General features: G+C 42.2%; 2 protein-coding genes across 3 annotated transcripts in view; both read left to right on the top strand.

Annotated features, from left to right (window-relative positions):
* Positions 1-17,366, top strand: part of NONO (non-POU domain containing octamer binding) — a 25,478-nt gene extending 8,112 nt beyond the window's left edge. Inside the window, exons 1-12 of one of the 2 annotated variants that reach the window (XM_007470096.1) lie at positions 4,595-4,664; positions 5,346-5,402; positions 10,082-10,241; positions 11,418-11,611; positions 12,838-13,139; positions 14,034-14,129; positions 14,325-14,521; positions 14,865-14,949; positions 15,377-15,479; positions 16,062-16,101; positions 16,330-16,439; positions 17,166-17,366. In XM_007470096.1, coding sequence (XP_007470158.1) covers positions 10,091-10,241; positions 11,418-11,611; positions 12,838-13,139; positions 14,034-14,129; positions 14,325-14,521; positions 14,865-14,949; positions 15,377-15,479; positions 16,062-16,101; positions 16,330-16,439; positions 17,166-17,300 — 1,413 coding nt within the window. In that variant the 5' untranslated portion in view covers positions 4,595-4,664; positions 5,346-5,402; positions 10,082-10,090 and the 3' untranslated portion in view covers positions 17,301-17,366. Of the gene's footprint in view, positions 1-4,594; positions 4,665-5,345; positions 5,403-10,081; positions 10,242-11,417; positions 11,612-12,837; positions 13,140-14,033; positions 14,130-14,324; positions 14,522-14,864; positions 14,950-15,376; positions 15,480-16,061; positions 16,102-16,329; positions 16,440-17,165 lie in introns of those variants that run through there. The other variant, XM_007470095.1, reaches the window with a different exon arrangement.
* Positions 17,367-18,847: 1,481 nt separating this feature from the next.
* ITGB1BP2 (integrin subunit beta 1 binding protein 2) overlaps positions 18,848-21,097 on the top strand; it is a 3,941-nt gene continuing 1,691 nt past the window's right edge. Inside the window, exons 1-8 of the mRNA XM_007470094.1 lie at positions 18,848-18,911; positions 19,165-19,214; positions 19,304-19,360; positions 19,439-19,584; positions 20,453-20,547; positions 20,654-20,712; positions 20,855-20,925; positions 21,045-21,091. Coding sequence (XP_007470156.1) covers positions 18,848-18,911; positions 19,165-19,214; positions 19,304-19,360; positions 19,439-19,584; positions 20,453-20,547; positions 20,654-20,712; positions 20,855-20,925; positions 21,045-21,091 — 589 coding nt within the window. The remainder of the gene's footprint in view (positions 18,912-19,164; positions 19,215-19,303; positions 19,361-19,438; positions 19,585-20,452; positions 20,548-20,653; positions 20,713-20,854; positions 20,926-21,044; positions 21,092-21,097) is intronic.

Here is a 21,097-nt window from a genome sequence, read left to right as displayed (position 1 = left end):
TTTTTTTTTTTTTTTTTTTTTTTTTTTTTTTGCGGTACGTGGGCCTCTCACTGCTGTGGCTTCCCCCGTTGCGGAGCACAGGCTCCGGACACGGAGGCTCAGCGGCCATGGCTCACGGGCCCAGCCACTCCGTGGCACGTGGGATCCTCCCGGACCGGGGCACGAACCCACGTCCCCTGCATCGGCAGGCGAAGTCTCAACCACTGCACCACCAGGGAAGCCCTAAATTGTAACTTATTGTGTGGTGATTGATGTAAATGAAACTTATTACGGTAATCATTTTGCAATATATATTTATATCAAATCATTAAGTTGTACACCTAAAAGGAATACAATGTTACGTCAATTATATCTCAAATAAAAAATAAAACTTAGGGGCTTCTCTGGTGGCACAGTGGTTAAGAATCCGCCTGCCAATGCAGGGGACACGGATTCAAACCCTGGGCCGGGAAGAGCCCACATGCCGCGGAGCAACTAAGCCCATGTACCACAGCTACTGAGCCTGCGCCCTAGAGCGAGCGAGCCACAACTACTGAGCCCACGTGCCACAACTACTGAAGCCTGTGCACCTAGAGCCTGTGCTCCACAACAAGAGAAGCCACTGCAATGAGAAGCCCCCGCTCCTCAACGCAGAGTAGCTTCTGCTCGCCACAACTAGAGAAAATCGACAGGCAGCAACGAAGACCCAAGGCAGCTGAAAATAAATAAATAAATAAATTTATTTTAAAAAATAAAAAATAAAAATAAAACTTAAAAAAAGGAGACAAAAAAAAATCTGTGGGGCTTCCCTGGTGGCGCAGTGGTTGAGAGTCTGCCTGCTGATGCAGGGGACACGGGTTCGTGCCCTGGTCCGGGAAGATCCCACATGCCACGGAGCAGCGGCTAGGCCCGTGAGCCATGGCCGCTGAGCCTGCGCATCCAGAGCCTGTGCTCCGCAACAGGAGAGGCCACAGCAGTGAGAGGCCCACATACCGCCCAAAAAAAAAAAAAAAAAGCAATCTGTTTCATGAAATCATATGATTTTTTTAACATCTCTGTTTGAGTATAATTGCTTTATAATGGTATGTTAGTTTCTGCTGTATAACAAAGTGAATCGGCTATACATATACATATATCCCCATATCTCCTCCCTCTTGTGTCTCCCTCCTACCCTCCCCATCCCACCCCTCAAGGTGGCCACAAAGCGTATGATTCTAAACAGAGGTAATTTACCAGTGATAAAATATGAGACCTATAAATGTCTTTTAATTCATTCCCTTTACCAATCTACTTGTCCTCAACATGAACAATATGCTTCAGTATACTGAGTAGTAATGAAAAGAAAAACCATAAGTATGAGTATATTATTCTCAGCTGACTTCCTCAATGCATTTTCTAGTGGTATCTTTTTTTTCCTAGCATAGATTAGCAATGAATCCACACCAGGCAAAGGATCTTGTTCATAACATAAAGTGTGCATTTGGTGGGGGGACACCCAGCATCAGTGAAAGCCTCATAAAATAACGGCTTGCTATTCTTTGGGATTTCAGTCAGTGCACATTAAAAAAGTATCTGTAGTTGCTAGCACTTTTATAGCCTCTCAGTGGAAGTTAACAGTGGCCAGAAGGGACTAACTTTATTTTGCTTTTAAAAGAAGGCATGAAAACACGTCCACCAAAACTCATGGACCACATCTATAGAGCTGATAAGGGACTAGTTTAAAAAAAAATTCAACACCTTGTTGACAAGGCTCTCAGGGAATTTAACCTGGAAGTTATTCTCTTTTTCTTAACCACTGTGCCACCAGGGAAGCCCAATATACTTCTGTGTTTTTTTTTGTTTTTTGTTTTTTTTTGCGGTACTCGGGCCTCTCACTGTTGTCGCCTCTTCCGTTGCGGAGCACAGGCTCCAGACGCGCAGGCCCAGCGGCCATGGCTCACGGGCGCAGCCACTCCGTGGCATGTGGGATCTTCCCGGACCGGGGCACGAACCCGCGTCCCGTGCATCGGCAGGGGGACTCTTAACCACTGTGCCACCAGGGAAGCCCACTTCTGTGTATTTTTGATGTTTCCTTCAATAAGTATATATTACTTTTAAAATCAGAAAAAAAACCCATTATTTTTACAAAACCCTTCAATATCTCTCCATCACCTACAGATTAAAGTAAAAAATTCTAAGCATGGCACAGGCCCTTAATTGTTTGGCCTATGTCTATCTCTCTAGCCTAATTTCCTGTCACTCAGCCTCCCCACTTCTCTTCAGCCATGACAAATTACCTAAAACATAGGTCATTCTGTCTCTGACCCTTTGCACACTGATCTCTCTGACTTCAACTTCTTAGTTAAGACCCAATTCAAAGGTGCTCTTTTCTGTGAAGGCATTCTTGATCCACTCAAGGAGAGCTACCTTTACCTCTAACATGATACTATTATTTATTTGCCTACAGTATTGAAGTTATTTGTTTACATTAACATTTCTCTGCTTATGTTGTGATTGCCTTGAGGAGCTACACAAAAGTACAACAATTTTTCTTTTCATTTGTTATTTTAGTTTTTCAGTGGTGTAAACAGCTGTCGTGATTAACAAAGTATAAGTTCATTAAAATGGTATTGAATCCATAGTAGCTTTATTTATTTATTTATTTATGGCTGCATTGGGTCTCTGTTGCTGCACGCAGGCTTTCTCCAGTTGCAGCGAGCGGGGTCTACTCTTTGTTGTGGTGCGCAGGCTTCTCATTGCAGTGGCTTCTCTTGTTGCTGAGCATGGGCTCTATGCGTGCAGGCTTCAGTAGTTGTGGCATGCAGGCTCAGTAGTTGTGGCATACAGGCTTAGTTGCTCCACGGCATGTGGGATCTTCCCGGACCAGGGCACAAACCCATGTCCCCTGCATTGGCAGGCAGATTCTTAACCACTGCGCCACCAGGGAAGTCCCAGAGTAGCTTTTTTGTAACTATGTAGTTTTTCACTTAACAGATACTAGAAACCATCATGCTGGAGTCTCTAAAATATTAGATATGAAAAGTCCTCATAGATCTTTATGCATTTATATGGAAAGATAGCTAAAGTATTTTAAGTGAGAAAGTCATGGCTCAGAAAAGTATGTATAGCTTAATCCTACATGTATAAAAAGGTATGAAGTTTTCCCTTTGACCAGGACAGTACAAACATAGAAAATAGAAATGCAATAATGCCATAATTGTAATCACTGGGATTAATAGAGGGAGAGACTTTTCTCTTTTTACTCCTGGGTACTGTTTGATTATTTTTTCTGTAAGCAAGAAAAAATGGCTTTTTCAGAATAGAGGAATTCTTTTTTCATAATAGAGGTGTTATTTATTCTCAAAAATAACAATTCCATTGGTCTAGATATGTCCAATATGGTAGCCACTAGCCATATGTGACTACTTAATTTTAGCTAAATAAAATGAAATGGAATTAACAATTCAGTTCCTCACTTGCACTCATCATATTTCAAGCCCTCAATGGCCACATATGGCCGGTAGCTACTGTATTGAACAGAGCAGATATAGAACATTTCTGTCATTGCAGAAGGTTCTAGATGGGCTCTAGATCACTGTGTCCCCACATAAGGTGGAGCCAGTTGGAACACCCTGAAACCTTGAGTGTGAATTAGTTAATTACTGGGAATTAACTACAAACACCTATCACTTGAGTGTTGTAGCCCTTGATTAACCACAGGGCTAGTTAGGCGTTACTGAAAAATGAAGGTGATTACCTAATTGGCATCCTTTGGAATATAGAATCAGTCTGATCTGGAGGCCTACAATGTACCCATGGCAATGATGACACCTGTTGAGTCTCTCTGTAAATCATGGGAATAGTGATGTTTGGACTGCTAGGGTTCCCTGGTTACCATGGAAATGAGGGTACTGGTTACAGTTCTTTGTAATCACAGAGACTGAAGTATCGATCCCCCCTCCCCCATCCCTTTCTATAACCATAGCCATAGTGATGACTATTTCAGCTGGGCTTTAGGAGTAAACCTGGCAGCAGGAGAAGCAACTAGAAAATCAGATTAAGTAAGGAGTGTCAGAGTGCAAGCCCTAATGAGGAAGTGTGAAAAAAGAAACATGGCGGGGCATTTTTTCAGTAGGAAAAGTCTAGATCTACTCCACTGAATACAATGACATTGTTACTCTAGCTTCTTGTACAGGCGCAGTGCAGGAATTCTCAGAGCACACCTACGCGCACATTTTCTCCCCTTCTGTTTCACTCTCTTTCCACTTTCCTCTCTCTCCCTTTTTTCCCCTCTCCTTTCCCCCTTCCATCACTTGGTCTTTCGGTCTTTCAGTCAGTCCGTTGATGTCTCTCCTTCCAACCCTTCCATCCCCCTCCCCCCTTCCTTTTCCGCCTCTAGCGGACGCAACTTGCGCATGCGCACTCGGTACAAAGCCTCGCTCTTTGTCCCCAACTGTCGTTCACACGAACTCAAGTCTTTCGCATTCGGTAGCCAATAAGATCGAAGAAATCGTGGAAAACCGATTCCGCCTCTGGAGATAAACGTTGATTGGCAGGTTAGATAACCAATAGAGTACGCCACTTTGTAGCCCTTGGGAGCCACAGAGCTCCGTCGTCTGGTTTCCGGCGGTCGCGCGCTCTTTTCTCGGGACGGTAGAGGCCGTGTAGCGTCGCCTTTACTCCGAGGAGAAAACAGTCGGTAGAGGGTGAGTTTGGGGACGACTTAGTTCTTGTTCGAGAGGGGAGTAGGATTTTTCGCGACAGTCGGTGAAGATAGAGGCGAGAGCGAGGCTGGGTTTGGAGGGAGTTGGGCCGTTCGTTCCGAGGCCTCTTGAGGCCTTGTCCCCGCCGCCACACGGCCTCCTCAGCCCACCCGCGGAGGCCCATCGCTCTCCTCTCGCCTCGCCTTCGGCTTTAACCTGGTTCCCGTTTCCCTTCCCGCCTCTTTTCTTTGTGCGACACATCTTGGAATCTGAGCCCTGTCAGTAAGTTCCCCGGCCCTTGAGCCGACCTGGGCCTGAGGGTGTGGGGTCTATTATCCGAGAGCCCTGAAGTCGCGGCTGCAGGAGGAGGCGCTTTGTCGGGTGCTCCTCCTCTCGACCTCTTGAGGCCATTAATTCCGGAGGAGAAAGCGCCCCCCCTCCCAGCGATGTTTTTTTGTAGAAACTCTTAGCTGGGAAGTTCATCTGCTAGTCCAGACCTCGCCGCTTTCCTAGGCAGGTTCCTGGAGGCTTTTTTTTTTTTTTTGGTCTTGTTGCCTAGCTACTCGACCCATCTATGACATCACTTTTTAAAATGAAAATGAATGTTATGGATTTTCTATCGGGTATTTTACATTTGGAAAAATTATTGTCGTAAGTTGATGCTTTTCTTTGTGTTCTTAACAGAGAAGTCGAGGTTAGAGAGGACTGGGAGGCACTTTGCTATCTTCAGTGGAAGTTGAGGTAGGTGTAGGGGGTAGAGTTGCCAGATGAAATACAGGACACCCCGTTAGATTTGAATTTCACGTAGGCAGCAGATTATTTTTTAGTATACGTTGCATGGGACTTATACTAAAAATCATTCATTTTTTAACACCTGAAATTCAAATTTAACTGTAGTGTGTTTTTATTTGATACGTCTGGCAACTCTAATGGGAGGGTGCTGGTTGCACTTACATTGTTTCTTTGTCCGACTTCCTTATTACTAAAGGTCTTAAGAGACTCTTAGGAAAGGACCTTACCATGCCAGTGCCTCCTACAGCTTTCAGGCTGGTCCACATCCAGGCAGCCATCTCCGTCTGGTAGATTTTTACAGTTTCCACTTAAAAAGTTGATCCTTTTCCTGAAAATTAAGGGGACATTTATTTAGATTTCAGATATATGTGATGTAGTGTTTGGTCTGTACCTGAACAACATTTGTGCAGTTGTGTTGCAAATAGCACCAGTTTTTCTAACATAAATATGTGTTTTCTCTCAAGAAAGTCCATCAGGGTTAGACTTAAGGGCAGATAAGTAGACAGAAATCCTTACTAATGATCTTTATGCTTTGTTCTTTTCTCAGAGGCCCAGTGGTTAGGGGGCAGTGAATTTATTACCAAGATACCTGCACATACTTAAAAATTATATTGGTGGTCATCATCAGAAGTACATTATAGGGACAACACTTACTGAGTACTTGCTACTTTGTGGGCACTGTTTTAGGTGATTTATACAGTATTTAGTGTTCACCGTTGAATGCCTGCTTGGGAAATAAAAAACTGAAGGGAAAGATGATAAAGATCGGCATTATGGAGACATTTATTCAACACAAAGGTAGGCAGTTTGGTTGTAAAAATATTTTTGCTAGAATGCAGAAGAGCAGGGGAAGAATGTAATTGATGACATTTGTCTAACTGGAGCACCCGCCATATGTAGAAATAGGGGTAGTGGTTGCCAGCAGGAACAAGTGACTGCTGTGTTACGTGACCTCATTTAGTCAAAATAACCAGCCCTGTGAGATAGATGTTACAGGTGAGGAAACTGAGGCTCAGAAGTTAAGTGACATTTTAGTAAGTTTTTTGGATTCTGAACTCTTAAAATCAAGGTGAGCTTGATTACACAGTTTGTACCATAGGGATGAGTATGAGCTTTAGAGTTCAACAGACCTGAGTTCTACTCCATGCTCCATCACATTTTTGTGTGACCTTGGATGTGCATCAGTTTTCTTATTCAGAAGAATGATAGTTATGAGCATTAAATGAGGTAATACGGACTTAGCACAGTGCCTGACATATAGTGGTCAATAAATGTCTGGTATTATCATCTTTAACTACCAGGCTACACTTTCTAAAACCAAAAATAACCTCCCTTGAAGTAATTCTAAATGGTTTAGGACATCCCAGTGCTCAAGATCATTTCTACTAAGTTGTAAAATGGCATTTTTTGAAATGGAGTGGTGAGGTATGGTTAGGATGTAAATATAGAGTTTTCAATATTTCAGTTTTGAGTGGATCTCTATAAAGATTTCTGTTAACATATACATTGTGAGTTCCTGAATGGGATGCAGGGTATTGAGGCTGGGGCCACTGACTCTTATATTAAAGGCTGGAGGGGAAAAAAAGAGGCTCCTTGGATTCTAGCCAGAGGTAAGAACTAGTTGGAGAAATGGCTGTGGATAATTCAAGTTTCTGCTGTAGGCCACTTTGGGGTCAGGGGAATGGAGGTGTTTGATTCAGGGATTCAAATAGGAAAAGATCTGGTTCTAATGCCCACTTACCTATCCTCACCTGTAGCTGGGGTAGACTTTAAATTTTGTGTTTTAATTTCCTACTTTTATATCTTGTTTTTAAAAACATTTTTTAAGGTATCCCATTTGCTGTGAAACTGGTACACTCATTCATGGTGCTTAAAGTTGTTATACTATGTGGCAAGAGTCACAAAGGCATTTAATTATTCTATTTTTAAGAATTTATCCTAAGGAAATAAACAGAAAGCTATAAGCAAGAAGGTATTTATTTCAGCATTGTAATAGGAAAAAGCTGAAAACAGCCTAAATGTCTCATAGGGAGTAGTTTAGTAAATTAGTGTACATCCAATTGGACTTTATGTAGCCATTAACAAGTATAATTAAGTTGACACTATAGAAATGGGGAAAGGGTGAATATACAACAATGCATTTATAATTGCAGTTTTGAAATGACAGTATGTTTTGAAGGTAAATAAGCAAAAATGGAAATTGTGGGAGGAATATTTAGTCATGGAGGTGCCCCAAGATTTAGCTGTGAGCATTGTTTATAATGGTGAAAAGTTAGAAACAGCCCAAGTGTCCCAACACAATAGGGGCTTGGTTGACAGCTGAATACTTTGTCTGCTAACAGTAAATGTAGAAGATTTAGTGACATGGAATATACCATTTAGAATACATACAAATGTATAAATCAGTGACTCTGAAAGGGTATACCAAAATGTTAACAGTGACTTTTGTAGTGGTGGGTCTTTGGGGTTTTCTTTATTTTTGTTTTTATTTCTACGTTTTCTATGTTAAAGATGTATTTTGTACCTTAATAATGAGAAACAAAAGATTGATGAAATGATACAAATGAGAATTCAAGTCTTGGCTTGAATGTCAGGTTTCTAGTGAGGCTAACCTCACAGGTCTGTTTAAAATTGCAATCTTTGCCCTTCCACCCCCTGTCCATTTTTCCCCCCTCCGCCCCCTTTTCTTTATTTTCCCCTAAACTTAACCTCTTCTTAAGTACTGTGTAATTTAATTATTATATATATTGTTTTCTCTCACTGGAAGGCTATCACTGCTGAAGGCAAGAATCTGCTTTGTTCATTGAGGCATCCCAAGCACCTAGAATAGTGCCTAGCAAATAGTAAGCATTCAGTGAATATTTGTTGAATGAATTAGTTTAAAAAATTAGTAAAAAACTTATCAATCTACAAGCAGGACAGATTTCATCTTTGCCCACCTTCTGTTTCTTATCTACATTCATGCATCTAAAAAAACACTTCCCCTCTTAAAGCATCAAACATTTTTCATGTTTACATGGTCTTTATAATTTTTAATGCCGTGTAACATTCCATTGTATAGATGTACCACAATTTATTAAAAACACTGCCCCTAATTTTGGGTACCTAAGTCATTTTTATCATTTTTGTTACCAGAAAGCCCATAACAGTGAGTATTTCTTGGAAGTAGTTTTAAATTTTAAAATGATATTCTTAGGATAAATTACTGGAAGTAGAATTCCTGAGTTAAAAGAATAGGAACATCTTGATAGCTCTTGTTACCTATTGTCTTATGAAACAACTTTTGGATACAGAACTTAATTGCATTGATGTTTTCAGTTTTGGTGGGATATGATATAAAATGTATTAGAAAGTTTTTATACACATAGAAGTATTCTTATATACCCATAATCCAAAATCAACAGTTATTAAGCCTTTGTCACATTTTTTTTGTCTGAGGAATATAATTTATTTTAAAGGAATCATGATGTTAATAATAGAGTATTCAGGGAAAAGGTCCTTTTCTGCATCTTTCCTTCAGTTAAATCTGACTGGAGGATCCTGTGTTGAGGGGAAAAGATTCAGGATTGATTTTGCCCTTTAATTTACTGGAGAGCTGCCTTTGGATGAGGAAGATGGTCCTCACTTTGTTAACCTGATCCATTAGGAAATTTCCATTTTAAAACCATCAACTTTTGTATTCAGTCTGGATTATACCAGGAGTTTTCATTTAATCTTATGCTGATTTTTTTTTTTTTTTTTTTTTTTTGGCCACACCTGTGTGGCTTATGGGATCTCAGTTCTCCAGCCAGGGATTTAACTCAGGCCACAGTATTGAAAGCCCAGAATCCTAACCACTAGGCAACCAGGGAACTCCCTTATGTTGATTTTTAAATGACAGAATTTAAGATTTTATGATTGTATAATTTTGTATTTGCTGCTTTTATTGCTTTGGTAGTCGTTTATTTTTCCATTGTGATTAATAGCAGTATTTACCAAGTGTTTACTATATGCCAGTACAGAACTAGTGTTTTCACATACTCATTAATCTTTATAGCTACTTTGAGAGGTAGGTATTTTTATTATTCCCTTTATAACAGCTTAAGAAACTGGTGCAGAAGTAATTTACTAAGTAGTACATGGCTAGTAAGTAAGTATTAGGACCATGCTTCAAATCTAAGTATATCTAACTCCACAGCCCAAACTTTTCCTGCTGTTCATTCCACAGTATCTACTGTAGGCTAGGACTGCAAGGTACCAGAGAAGAACAAGACTTATTATTAGTCCTTGTGATAACTAGAATCTGTTTCAGTCATTGTCTTTTAAAGTGTACTTTAATATTATGATAAGACCAATTTTGGGGGAGTAGATACTTTTGGGAAAGTAGTTTCCTATTAATCCATATAGTTATTGAACTGGAAGTTTCCTCAAGTCATTCTAGTGCAAGCTGTTCTTATCTAGTACTTGTCTAGTTTCTATGTACAACATAACTGCTAGTGCTGGTGGTTTTTAGATTTTTGAATTGTATTCCTTTACCATACTTGTTAAAAATAATACCAGAGGTGATTAATGACATACAAGTCATCAGGAAGATGGCTGATTGTGCTCTTAGCACTGAATGTATTTGACCTTCTACCGTTTCTTTTTAGGGTGCAAAAATGCAGAGCAATAAAACTTTTAACTTGGAGAAACAAAACCACACTCCAAGGAAACATCATCAGCATCACCACCAGCAGCACCACCAGCAGCAACAGCAGCAGCCACCACCTCCACCAATACCTGCAAATGGGCAGCAAGCCAGCAGCCAAAGTGAGTACATGCTAGGTAGTGGGGTAGAAATAGGTCCCTTCTTGGGAATAGTTTCTTGATTTTTAGATTAGATTCTTGGGATTATAAAGTAATGGGCCTTTGTAGCACACCTTTGTTGTTCTTTTCTCTATTTACCTCTTAATACTTAGAATAGAAAAAGGCTGATTCTCTGAAATAAGGAGCAGACATGTAGGATAGCAGTTGAGTACAGGTTGCTTTGCTGCATTGGCACATTCTGTTGCTAAACAGATGGCTGCATGTTTTACCTCAGAGCTTGGTTCTTAGAGGTAATCATCAGATGACTAGTACATAGAGAAAATATAGAAAAGACTTAATGGAGAAGAAATCTGGTATTAAGTACCAGATTTAAGACTTAATGGAGAAGAAATCTGGTATTAAGTATTATACTTTTATCTTGGGGCCTGTGCCACCCCATTTTTTTTTTAAATGTTTATTTATTTATTTATTTATTTGATTGCACTGGGTCTTAGTTAGGGCAGGCAGGCTTCCCAGTTGTGGCATGCGAACTCCCAGCCTCGGCATGCATGTGGGATCTAGTTCCCTGACCAGGGATCAAACCCGAGCCCCCTGCATTGGGAGCCTGGCGTCCTATACACTGTGCCACCAGGGAAGTCTCTGTGCCACCCCATTTTTAATCAGAGTAAAAGGCCTTTAAAGGTATGTTTCCATCCATTCAGCAAATTTTGAGCACCTGTTGTGTGCCTCTAAGACTACAACCAACCTCACCCCTCTTTATTTCCAGAGATTCCTACAAAGAATACTCTTCCCTAACTCATTCTTTTCATTCCATTACCCCAAGCCTGAAAGAATGGGAACTGTTAAGGTTATGAAGATTAGTGAGGGATTGGGAAATGGAACAATTATGTTTTAAATGTAAAAATCTGATCCCTTCTGATCTAGGGCTCCTTGACTTGCTTAATTTTCTCTTTCTGTCTCTGAGTTAGTCTGGAGTGGCTCCTGGCCCATAGTAGAGTTGTTGAGAAGTCTCCCCAGATCTCTGCCTACTGCTTTCACATTCTAAGGTGCAATTTACCGATAAGTGGTTAGTGGATAGATTCCATTGGGAAATGGTGTTTGACTTCTCTACAGCAATTATATTGTCCATCTAGCGGCAGTTGTAACTCTTTGAGAATGTGACTGTGTGTCTTCTCTCAGATGAAGGCTTGACTATTGACCTGAAGAATTTTAGGAAACCAGGAGAGAAGACCTTCACCCAGCGTAGCCGGCTCTTTGTGGGCAATCTTCCTCCTGACATCACTGAGGAGGAAATGAGGAAACTATTTGAGAAATATGGGAAGGCAGGCGAAGTCTTCATTCATAAGGACAAGGGCTTTGGCTTTATCCGCTTGGTGAGCAACTGTGGGCTTTTAGAGCATGTGCTCTAAAAGGTGGGGAAGCTGGGCAATGATGGATATGGAAAGTTAGGCAGTAGAAATAATTCTCAGATGATATTAAAAGCTTATAGTTATAGTTGGCGGAACGGGACAAAAATGCAGATTTTATTTTAATTTTTCCTCATAGGTTTTTGTTTTGTTTCAAGGACAACATAGGTTTATTTGCCTAGGACTCTGGGGATAAAGTATGCCCTTTGGAACTTCTTTTGTTTTAGTTCAGAAATTTCAAACATATAGAAGTGAAGAGAATAGTATAATGAACCTGCATGTACTCGTTACCCAGCTTCAGTAACTATCAACTCATAGTTAATTTTGTTTTATCTCTACCCTTCTATTTACTGCCCCCCACAAATATTATAATAAATTAGATTTTTTTCCAAAAAAATGAAAAAGGGTTTTTATTTTAGTAATGATCAAGGTTTATTTCCAAAGCCCTTACACATATGTTATCTCACTTAAGGTTCGTCAAAACGTTGAGGGAACAGTTTTATTTGTATCTATTTTTTAAAAAAATTTAAGTGTAGATCTTTTTTAAAAATTTGATTTGATTTAGGAAATGTGTTTAAGTGCATGGGGGAAACGTTTCTGGGCATTATCTGTCTCCATAAATGAGGGACATAATGTGCTAGCAAGATCACTGGATGTTACGGTCAGAACTAGTCTTCATTCCAGATCTACCACTAACTATATAGGCAAGTCATTTTTTTCTAGGGCTCAGCTTCCTCTTCAGTAATGTGGAGGGTCCCATCAAGGTCTGTGGTTCTAAAGAGGCCTCTTGTAGGGCATAGTGATTCTGGTTAAACTTGTATGTAGCTAGCAAAAATTAAAATAATTCTGGCTGCTGTATTGTAAGGGTAGGCTTTATGATGGTCATTCTTGTCCAGATGATCTGTTAACACTTCAGAGAATAGCCTATGATACCAGTGACCATGTAAGTGGTATTAACTCTAGAATTTCCAGTTGATATATTGCAAGGCCATCAGAGCAATTAGGCTAACCAAAGAGTTATCTGAAACACCCGACTCCATTCTTCCAGTTCTATCCATGTTTCTTTGTATGCTTGTTGCCAAGGGTTTTTTGGGGTTTTTTGGAGACATTGAGCTATTCTTCTTGAGGCCCTTGATGGCTGTGTAGGTGATCTTTGTCCAACTGAGTTATTCTGACTTTCCTCTGCTTCCTAGGAAACACGAACCCTAGCAGAGATTGCCAAAGTGGAACTGGACAACATGCCACTCCGTGGAAAGCAGCTGCGTGTGCGCTTTGCCTGCCATAGTGCATCCCTTACAGTCCGAAACCTTCCTCAGTATGTGTCCAATGAACTGCTGGAGGAAGCCTTTTCTGTGTTTGGCCAGGTGGAGAGGGCTGTAGTCATTGTGGATGATCGAGGAAGGCCCTCAGGAAAAGGCATTGTTGAATTCTCAGGGAAGCCAGCTGCTCGGAAAGCTCTGGACAGATGCAGTGAAGGCTCCTTCCTGCTAACCACGTGAGTGAGGGGTCATTTTCAGAAACATACCTTAAATGCTACTTCCTTCTGTGGTCTGGGGAGTTAGCCTCTTAAGAACCATGTTCCTGTGTTCATTTAAAGACTTTTGATATAATTCAGCTCTAGTAGAGTTTTCAGTGTACTCTTAAATTAATGGAAATGGTATGAGGATTAAAAAATAAACCTTTGCAGTCTTTCAGTAGGTTGTCATTTAATCAGTGTTAAGTCTCCCCTTATGGTGAAGTTTTAGAACTCTAAAAAGTTGTTTTGTGCATGTAGCATCTCTCTTAGTATTTACCCCAAGACGTTACCTTGAGTTCTGTAGATACCATATATAAAGGCTGCACTTGGAACGTCCCTGATGGCCCAGTCGTTAAGAATCTGCCTGGCAATGCAGGGGACATGGGTTTGATCCCTGGTCCAGGAAGATCCCACATGCCGCAGAGCAACTAAGCCCATGCACCACAATACTGAGCCCACACACCACAACGACTGAAGCCCGTGTGCCTAGAGCCAGTGTTCTTCAACAAGAGAAGCCACCATGATGAGAAGCCCCCACACCACAGCGAAGAGTAGCCCCTGCTCACCGCAACTAGAGAAAGCCTATGTGCAGCAGCAAAGACCCAATGCAGCCAAAAAAATAAATAAAATTTAAAAATAAATAAATAAAGGCTGCACTTAAGTCCTCCACCTACTTAAAGACTGTATTCAGAGATCTGAAACCTGACTCTATCATGTCAACCCCAGATTCCACATAATGCCATTAAAAGGGTGTGGTTACTTAGGACTGGGTATAAAAACCCCTTCAGAAGTATGTTTAATTGTCCAGTCCTGACCCCTAACTAGTTCACTGTGCCGGTATAATTTGATTAACACTGAGCATCTCTCTCCCAGATTTCCTCGACCTGTGACTGTGGAGCCCATGGACCAGTTAGATGATGAAGAGGGACTCCCAGAGAAGCTGGTTATAAAGAACCAGCAATTTCACAAGTATGTGGTCCTGATAGATTCCCTGTTAGGTATTTGCCTGTTCTTAAGTAAGCTTGTAAAGAGATGTGTAAAAGAGGCACATCTTTGCTGTATGTGTTCACCGGCAGCCATTGTCTTGGCCCTCGGGAGGAATGTAGTGTTTCGTTGGGAAAATCTTGGACAAAAGTTTTAGTAACCTAGGAACCTTGTGTATAGGGAGCGAGAGCAGCCACCCAGATTTGCACAGCCTGGCTCCTTTGAGTATGAGTATGCCATGCGCTGGAAGGCACTTATTGAGATGGAGAAGCAGCAGCAGGACCAAGTGGACCGAAACATTAAGGAAGCTCGTGAGAAGCTGGAGATGGAGATGGAGGCTGCTCGCCATGAGCACCAGGTCATGCTAATGAGGCAGGGTGAGTATCGGCCTGTAAGTCTTAAAACTAGAAGAAGGACAGAGTAACTTTTTTCAGGAGTTTCTTTATCAATCAGTAGAGAAAGGCCTAAACTTCAACTTTTATTCTCTGAAATATTTTGTTGATCTTGGTAGGCAAATGAGCTTGGAGATGTGGCAGAGGATACTGGATTCTGTGGAGAAGGAAATAATAGGTTTGACTTCATTTTTGGAATCTGGATACCTCGGATGGCCACTCAGGGATTAAATATCCCCTTTGCTTTCTGGATCTATCTTTATGGAAAATTACTGGGCCTATATGAGGAGCATGAAGAATACTCTCAATCAGTCTGTTGTTTTCATAGATTTGATGAGGCGTCAAGAAGAACTTAGGAGGATGGAAGAGCTGCACAACCAAGAAGTGCAAAAACGAAAGCAGCTGGAGCTCAGGTAACTCTTTTCTCCAACCCTTTTTATCTGACAACTTTAAAATGTAATGTCTCTCTCCTGTTTCCTACCACCATGCTACCTCATGCATTTGTAAATATGTTGGCAAATATTTCCTGACTGCTTCTCAAGTTCTCCCTTTAGATGGGAGATGTTTCAGGTACCCATGGTTCTAGGAATTCCTGGGACTGCACTAAAGAGGAAAGCAGCTGAGTGCTGGTCTTATGAGACTGGTTCCTTTGGGAAAGAACTTTTTTCCCTGAAGGACACATCTGGGTTGTTTTAGGGCTGGGCACATTTAACAGTGAGTTTCCTGGAGAGCTATGATAGTTTTCAGTAGTCTCTTGATCTCCTTGGCTGAGTCCCCTATTAAGATAATCTGTTCGAGTTTTGGAATGCCTCTGCTTAAATATCTTGGTGACTTCTCTAGGCAGGAAGAGGAGCGCAGGCGCCGTGAGGAAGAGATGCGACGGCAACAAGAAGAAATGATGCGACGACAGCAGGAAGGATTCAAGGGAACATTCCCTGATGCGGTATTATCTCCCATGTGCCCATGATATGAAAAACTCATCATGAATTGTCCATTAGGACTATTAAAACACACTAGGCTATGACCAATTTTTCCATTCTATGACACTCCTTATAGAAAGAAGCATTCATAGGAAGGAAAGGTAAGGTTTGAAGAGGAGCTCTTCTTGCCTCACAGGCAATTTAGGATGAAAAGCTGGGGGGCCATTGTATGCTGTTTAAACTCAGTGACTGCAGGATCAGATAGACCCAGTCCTGTAGCAGCCTTGACTGGTCTTCTGATGTCCTTGGCAGTTGTACAGGTTGGAGCCCTAGAAGAAATCAGCTGTGTCTCTCCTTTTCTTTCATCTTTCCTTCTGTTCCTAATAGGAAACTCTGACTTGTGTCCTAGTAGCTCTAATCTTGAATTCATTGTACAGCTGTAATGAGTTCAAGGAGCTGTTGTTGATGTTCTTCCTCAGCTTGGTCTCAGTGCACTTAGGATGTGTTATCACTGTCTACTTCCCTTAGTATGTGGGCCTCAGTGGATTGTGGTAGAATGAATGCAGTGCTGTCGTGGACTGTCTTGAGTGTTTTTTGTTTTTCAGAGAGAGCAGGAGATACGCATGGGCCAGATGGCTATGGGAGGTAAGGACTTAAGGGGTTAATGGCTCTGATTTCCTTTTTTGTCTCGTCTCTGGTAAACTAGGTAGCTTCTCCTACCTAGTCCAAATTTAAGAGGCTTGACATTTCTGGGAGCATCATTTTGGTGGGATGGTAACATGTCTTAGCCCAGAGATCTTGAATTATTTCCTTTGGCATAGAAAAAGACTGACAATCTCTGTCTCCTATACTGATCACACTGCTCTGCTTTAGGTGCTATGGGCATAAACAACAGAGGCGCTATGCCCCCTGCTCCTGTGCCAGCTGGTACCCCAGCTCCTCCAGGACCTGCCACTATGATGCCAGATGGAACCTTGGGATTGGTAATAAACTGCAGGGCCTTATAGTAACTCTAAATGGTAATAGGAGGAGGAAGGACTTTGCCTTCGTGATCCCTGGGTCTGCCACAATTTTGCTACAGATAACAGTTTTTAGGATCACTGTTATCCATAAAATATTACCTCAAGATCTTTGTTTGGAGTCTTGTGCAAACCCAGTCTCAAACTATATTTTACCCAGGAGTTAAGCAAATAACTGTCTGACTGGGTAGTCTTGATTGACTGTTTAGTTGCTACCCTGGGTGAACAGGTTCTTCTTTGGAGGGAAGGCAACGAAGGCTAGGCATTATCACATAAAATAGATGTGAGTCCTAAAGCTTTATGGCTCATACAATCCTGAGGTGGTTTTAGTTCTACTGTCAAAATTAGATATGCTTAAGGTTGCTGAAGAGTGATGGCCTGCCCTCGTCCATATACCTGGTTCAGGAAAAAGGACTTGGCTAGCGCTTATCCAGCCTAGGAATTTAGTATGTAATATTGCTTAGCATGTAGAAATACGGATAAAAAGTTAAAGGTAGGATGGTTGGGTAGGACTGTATTTCAGGCTACTTTCCTTTTAGGGATAGCCACTAGAGTTCTAAACAGGCTTGGTCAACCCTACCATCAGGAGCCTTGAATAGTTGGGTGGAAATGGCCTCCGGGGAGGGACTACAGATGGGTGGGTAGCTAGGGCATAGGTTCTATTATAACATTGCTCTCTTTCTCTTTAAGACCCCACCAACAACTGAACGCTTTGGCCAGGCTGCTACAATGGAAGGAATTGGGGCAATTGGTGGAACCCCTCCTGCATTCAACCGTGCAGCTCCTGGAGCTGAATTTGCTCCAAACAAACGTCGCCGATACTAATAAAATTGCAGTGTCTAGTTTCCCAAAACCCTTAAAAGAAGGACCCTTTTTGGACTAGATGAATTCTACCCTGGAAAAGTGTACTAGATGAATTCTACCCTGGAAAAGTGTTAGGGATTCCTCCCAATAGTTAGGTCTTCCCTGCCTGTAGTACTCTAGGGAGTATGCTGGAGGCAGAGGGTAAGGGAGGGGCGATATTTAACAAATCAGTTCTGTGTGGTATATCCTTTAACTAACCAGTTCTGTGTGGTGCATTCCTAAAGTCTCATGTGATTGTTGAGAGCCTGAGGGGCGGGGAGCCATGACAAAATGGATCCAGTTAGGGCCATTAATCTTAATCATTCCACTCTTTGTCCACCCTGTTCTATTTGCTTTCTTGTCCTTAAACCCCCCATCCCAGAGACACTGCCACATATACCACAAAAACCAAACATCCCCCAATGACCTTGGCCCCATAGCTCCATTCACTCCCAGGTGGGAATTCAGGCAGATGTCCACAGAGGTCACAGGCAACATACATACGGTTCTGTTATATCCCATATATTATGCCTTTGTGTCCTAAGGAAGACATTTTCTCTTAGAGATTTTCATTTAGTATATCTTTAAAAAAAACTCTTGTGTTAAACTTGCCTCCATCTTTTTCTTGGGTAAGGACAACTCAGAAATGGCCCTTTTGTGTCTGTGATATTGCTGTTCACAGCTTTTCTTGATAGGCCTAGTACAATCTTGAGAATAGGGTTGCTGTATGCTTGAAGGTCAGACAGTAGCTCTTAGCTTTGCCTATCTTAGGTAGTTATGCTGTGCATTTTTTATTGGTGTACCATGATTGATTTGTCCCTGATACCTTTGGAGTTTTTCTGAGAAATGAAGTAATGCAACATCAACTTATTAAAATACATTTTAAGCCTTTTAATTTTCTGTGCTGTTTTTGAAGGGGCAAGGAGGGAGGGGAGTTCTGTCTCAGATGAGCACAAGGCTATAAGAATAATCCTTTATGACCTTTTGCTTAAAGTATTAATCATCCATCTAGGCAAACATGGGGAGGTTGGATGCATGCTATGACTGAAGTGGTTGACAAAGATCTGGGGCTATTGGTGGTACACAGAAGTGATGAGGATGGGAGGAAAGCTGCTGTTCTGAAAGGGAGAAAATGGGCTGGAGGAATTGGGATACCTTCAAGCTGGGAGGGGGCTCAAAATTGGTATTCATTTCTGAGCAGCTGCTGGTATGTCAGAGGCTTGGAATTGGCATGGTAAGTCTAAAACCGTCTCAGCAGTGGTTAGCTGACCTCACCCAAGTTCCAAGCCCTACTCTGCTTGATCCTTTTTTCTTGAGCCTCAGAGCTAAAATGTTCCTGAGCTCTTTCCTATTGGCTGGGCAGACCAATTGAAGTTCCCTTGCCCATGTTAGGAGGTGTACGCCTCCTGAACTAAAGATAGAAACAGCTGGCCCTTCCAGGCAGCTAAAAGCCTCCAGACTAAGAGGTGTTCCCCACTCGGCAGCCAGACTCCTTGAAGCACCCTTTCAGTAATTCTACCAACGCCTCCATGTCTCTACTCTGCCGTAACAAAGGCTGTGGGCAGCACTTTGACCCCCAAACCAACCTTCCTGGTGAGTAATCCTGACCTTGCCAGGAGCTCTGAGTGCTGGGGGAGTTGTCAGCTGTGGGCAGTCTGTTAAAGGAAGAAAGAAAAGAAAAATTTAGTGTACCTGCCATAGTTAATTGGTCTGAGTGATTTTCAGTCTTCACTGATTTTTTTACATTATATGGAAAGACTGTAAGCATATAAACCTGGAAAAAAGGTAAGAAGTGATGTTTGGTATAGTATCTTTCCTTCCTTGATCCTTCTACCGGTATCCACAGATTCCTGTTGCCATCACCCTGGGGTCCCAATCTTCCATGATGCACTTAAGGTGAGGAATAGGCAAGGGGGGATAGCAAGAGCATTTCGCAAAAGAAATATAGCCAGGAATCTAAGCTGAGCTGGATCTCTTGTTATCAGGGTTGGTCCTGCTGCCGGAAGCGAACTGTAGATTTCTCTGAGTTCTTAAACATCAAGGTAAAATTCTTTACTTCCTGGGATTCTGCCCCTAATAGAAGGATTCTATCCCTAATCCTCTCTCCTTATCTGTACTAGGGCTGTACTGTGGGACCACACTGTGCTGAGAAGCTCCCTGAGACCCCTCAACCTGAGGGCCCTGCCACAAGCAGTTCACTTCAGGAGCAAAAACCTCCGAATACGATTCCAAAGTCAGCAGAGACTTTGCGCCGGGAGAGGCCCAAGTAAAGAGGAGGAGGTCCCTGGGTTTTTCCTACATTAACGGAGCTTGCTAGGGGTGATTAATGGGTCATTGAGGTTTGGGGACTAGTCACTAGAGATGTGAGGAGACCCAGGGGTCAAGGCTTGGTGTATCTTTGGTGCCTTAGGGGAAATTTGTGTCTGGAAATAATGTCCTTTGTGCTAAAGTGGTATGGGGTGATGGGATAGGTATTCTGTGGGGTTTTTTGGGGGGGTATTTTTTGGCCGCTCCATCTGGCATGTGGGATCTTAGTTCCCTGACCAGGGATTGAACCCGTGCCCATGCAGTGGAAGCACAGTTAACCACTGGACTGCCAGGGAAGTCCTGGGATAGGTATTTTGAATCAATAGAGTAGATAGCCTCTCGTGAATACATACTCAGTTATAATACAAGGGGGATTGTTGAGAATGACTTTTTTTTTCTTTTTGGAAAAGAGCTTTAAAATAAGTTTTGCATCAAGAAAAGGATGTAGTAGTATTGGCAGCCAGGAGACTGCAGAGAAGGATAAGTTAATTTTGTGGAAATAGTATGAGCAACAGAAGAAAGTCATATTAGGTCTACAACTAATTAGATGAAGAAGAGGGAATGATGCAGTTCTGCAGAGAAATATGGTTGGATTTAGAGTAACTGAATAGATGGGCAAGAGGAGCCCTGGGGAATTCCCCAGGTTTCAAGGATTTGGCATGTATGTCCACAGAGAAGAAAATTGGCAATGGGGTTGCTACCCATCTTCTCTAACCCTGCTCCACTTTCACCAGACTTCTTCGATTCCATTACCACTGGTGGGAAGGTTGGTGCTGTTGATCACGGTTAGTGGGTCAGGACTAAATCACCCCACCCATACTCCCTAGGTCAGAGTTGCCTCCAAAGCTGCTTCCGCTAAATATATCCCAAGCCCTGGGAATGGCACTGGAACAGAAGGAATTAGACCAAGAACCTGGAGCAGGTAAGTGGGTCTTTAGTAGGACAGGCTTCACAGACAGGAATTTAGTAAAAGTGGCAGTTGGGTGGAGGAAATGAATAGGGTTCCTGACTCTGTTTCCTTTGCCCAGGACTTGACAGTAGTCTGATCCAGACTGGTGCCAGCTGCCAGAACCCAGGATGTGATGCTGTGAGTGAGAGTTTGTGGAGGACTCAAGCATGTGGTTGAGAGATGCCACGCCTGAGGGATGACTGGGTATAGATATGAGGCTGCATAGGGTACATTTTTAAATGACCCAATTCTTTTCCTGATTCTCCTTTATCTGTCTTAGGTTTACCAAGGCCTGGAGAGTGATGCTACTCCATGTACCTACCACCCAGGAGCACCTCGATTCCATGAGGGGTGATGGAGGGGACTGGGTGGGCTGTGAGACAGGTTTCTCCCAATGTTGACCTTAAGATGGAAGTGGGGGCTTGTGGGGAGGGGAAAGGAGAGTCAGTTGAATTCTATTCCTACCTCAGGATGAAATCTTGGAGTTGTTGTGGTATCCAGACCCTGGATTTTGGGGCATTCC

This window comes from Lipotes vexillifer, unplaced genomic scaffold (genome assembly GCF_000442215.2).
Source record: "Lipotes vexillifer unplaced genomic scaffold, Lipotes_vexillifer_v1.1 scaffold926, whole genome shotgun sequence".
In the NCBI taxonomy this organism is placed as follows: Eukaryota; Metazoa; Chordata; class Mammalia; order Artiodactyla; family Lipotidae; genus Lipotes; species Lipotes vexillifer.
Note: the sequence above shows the minus strand (reverse complement) of the source record. Positions and strands in the feature narration are given on the sequence as shown.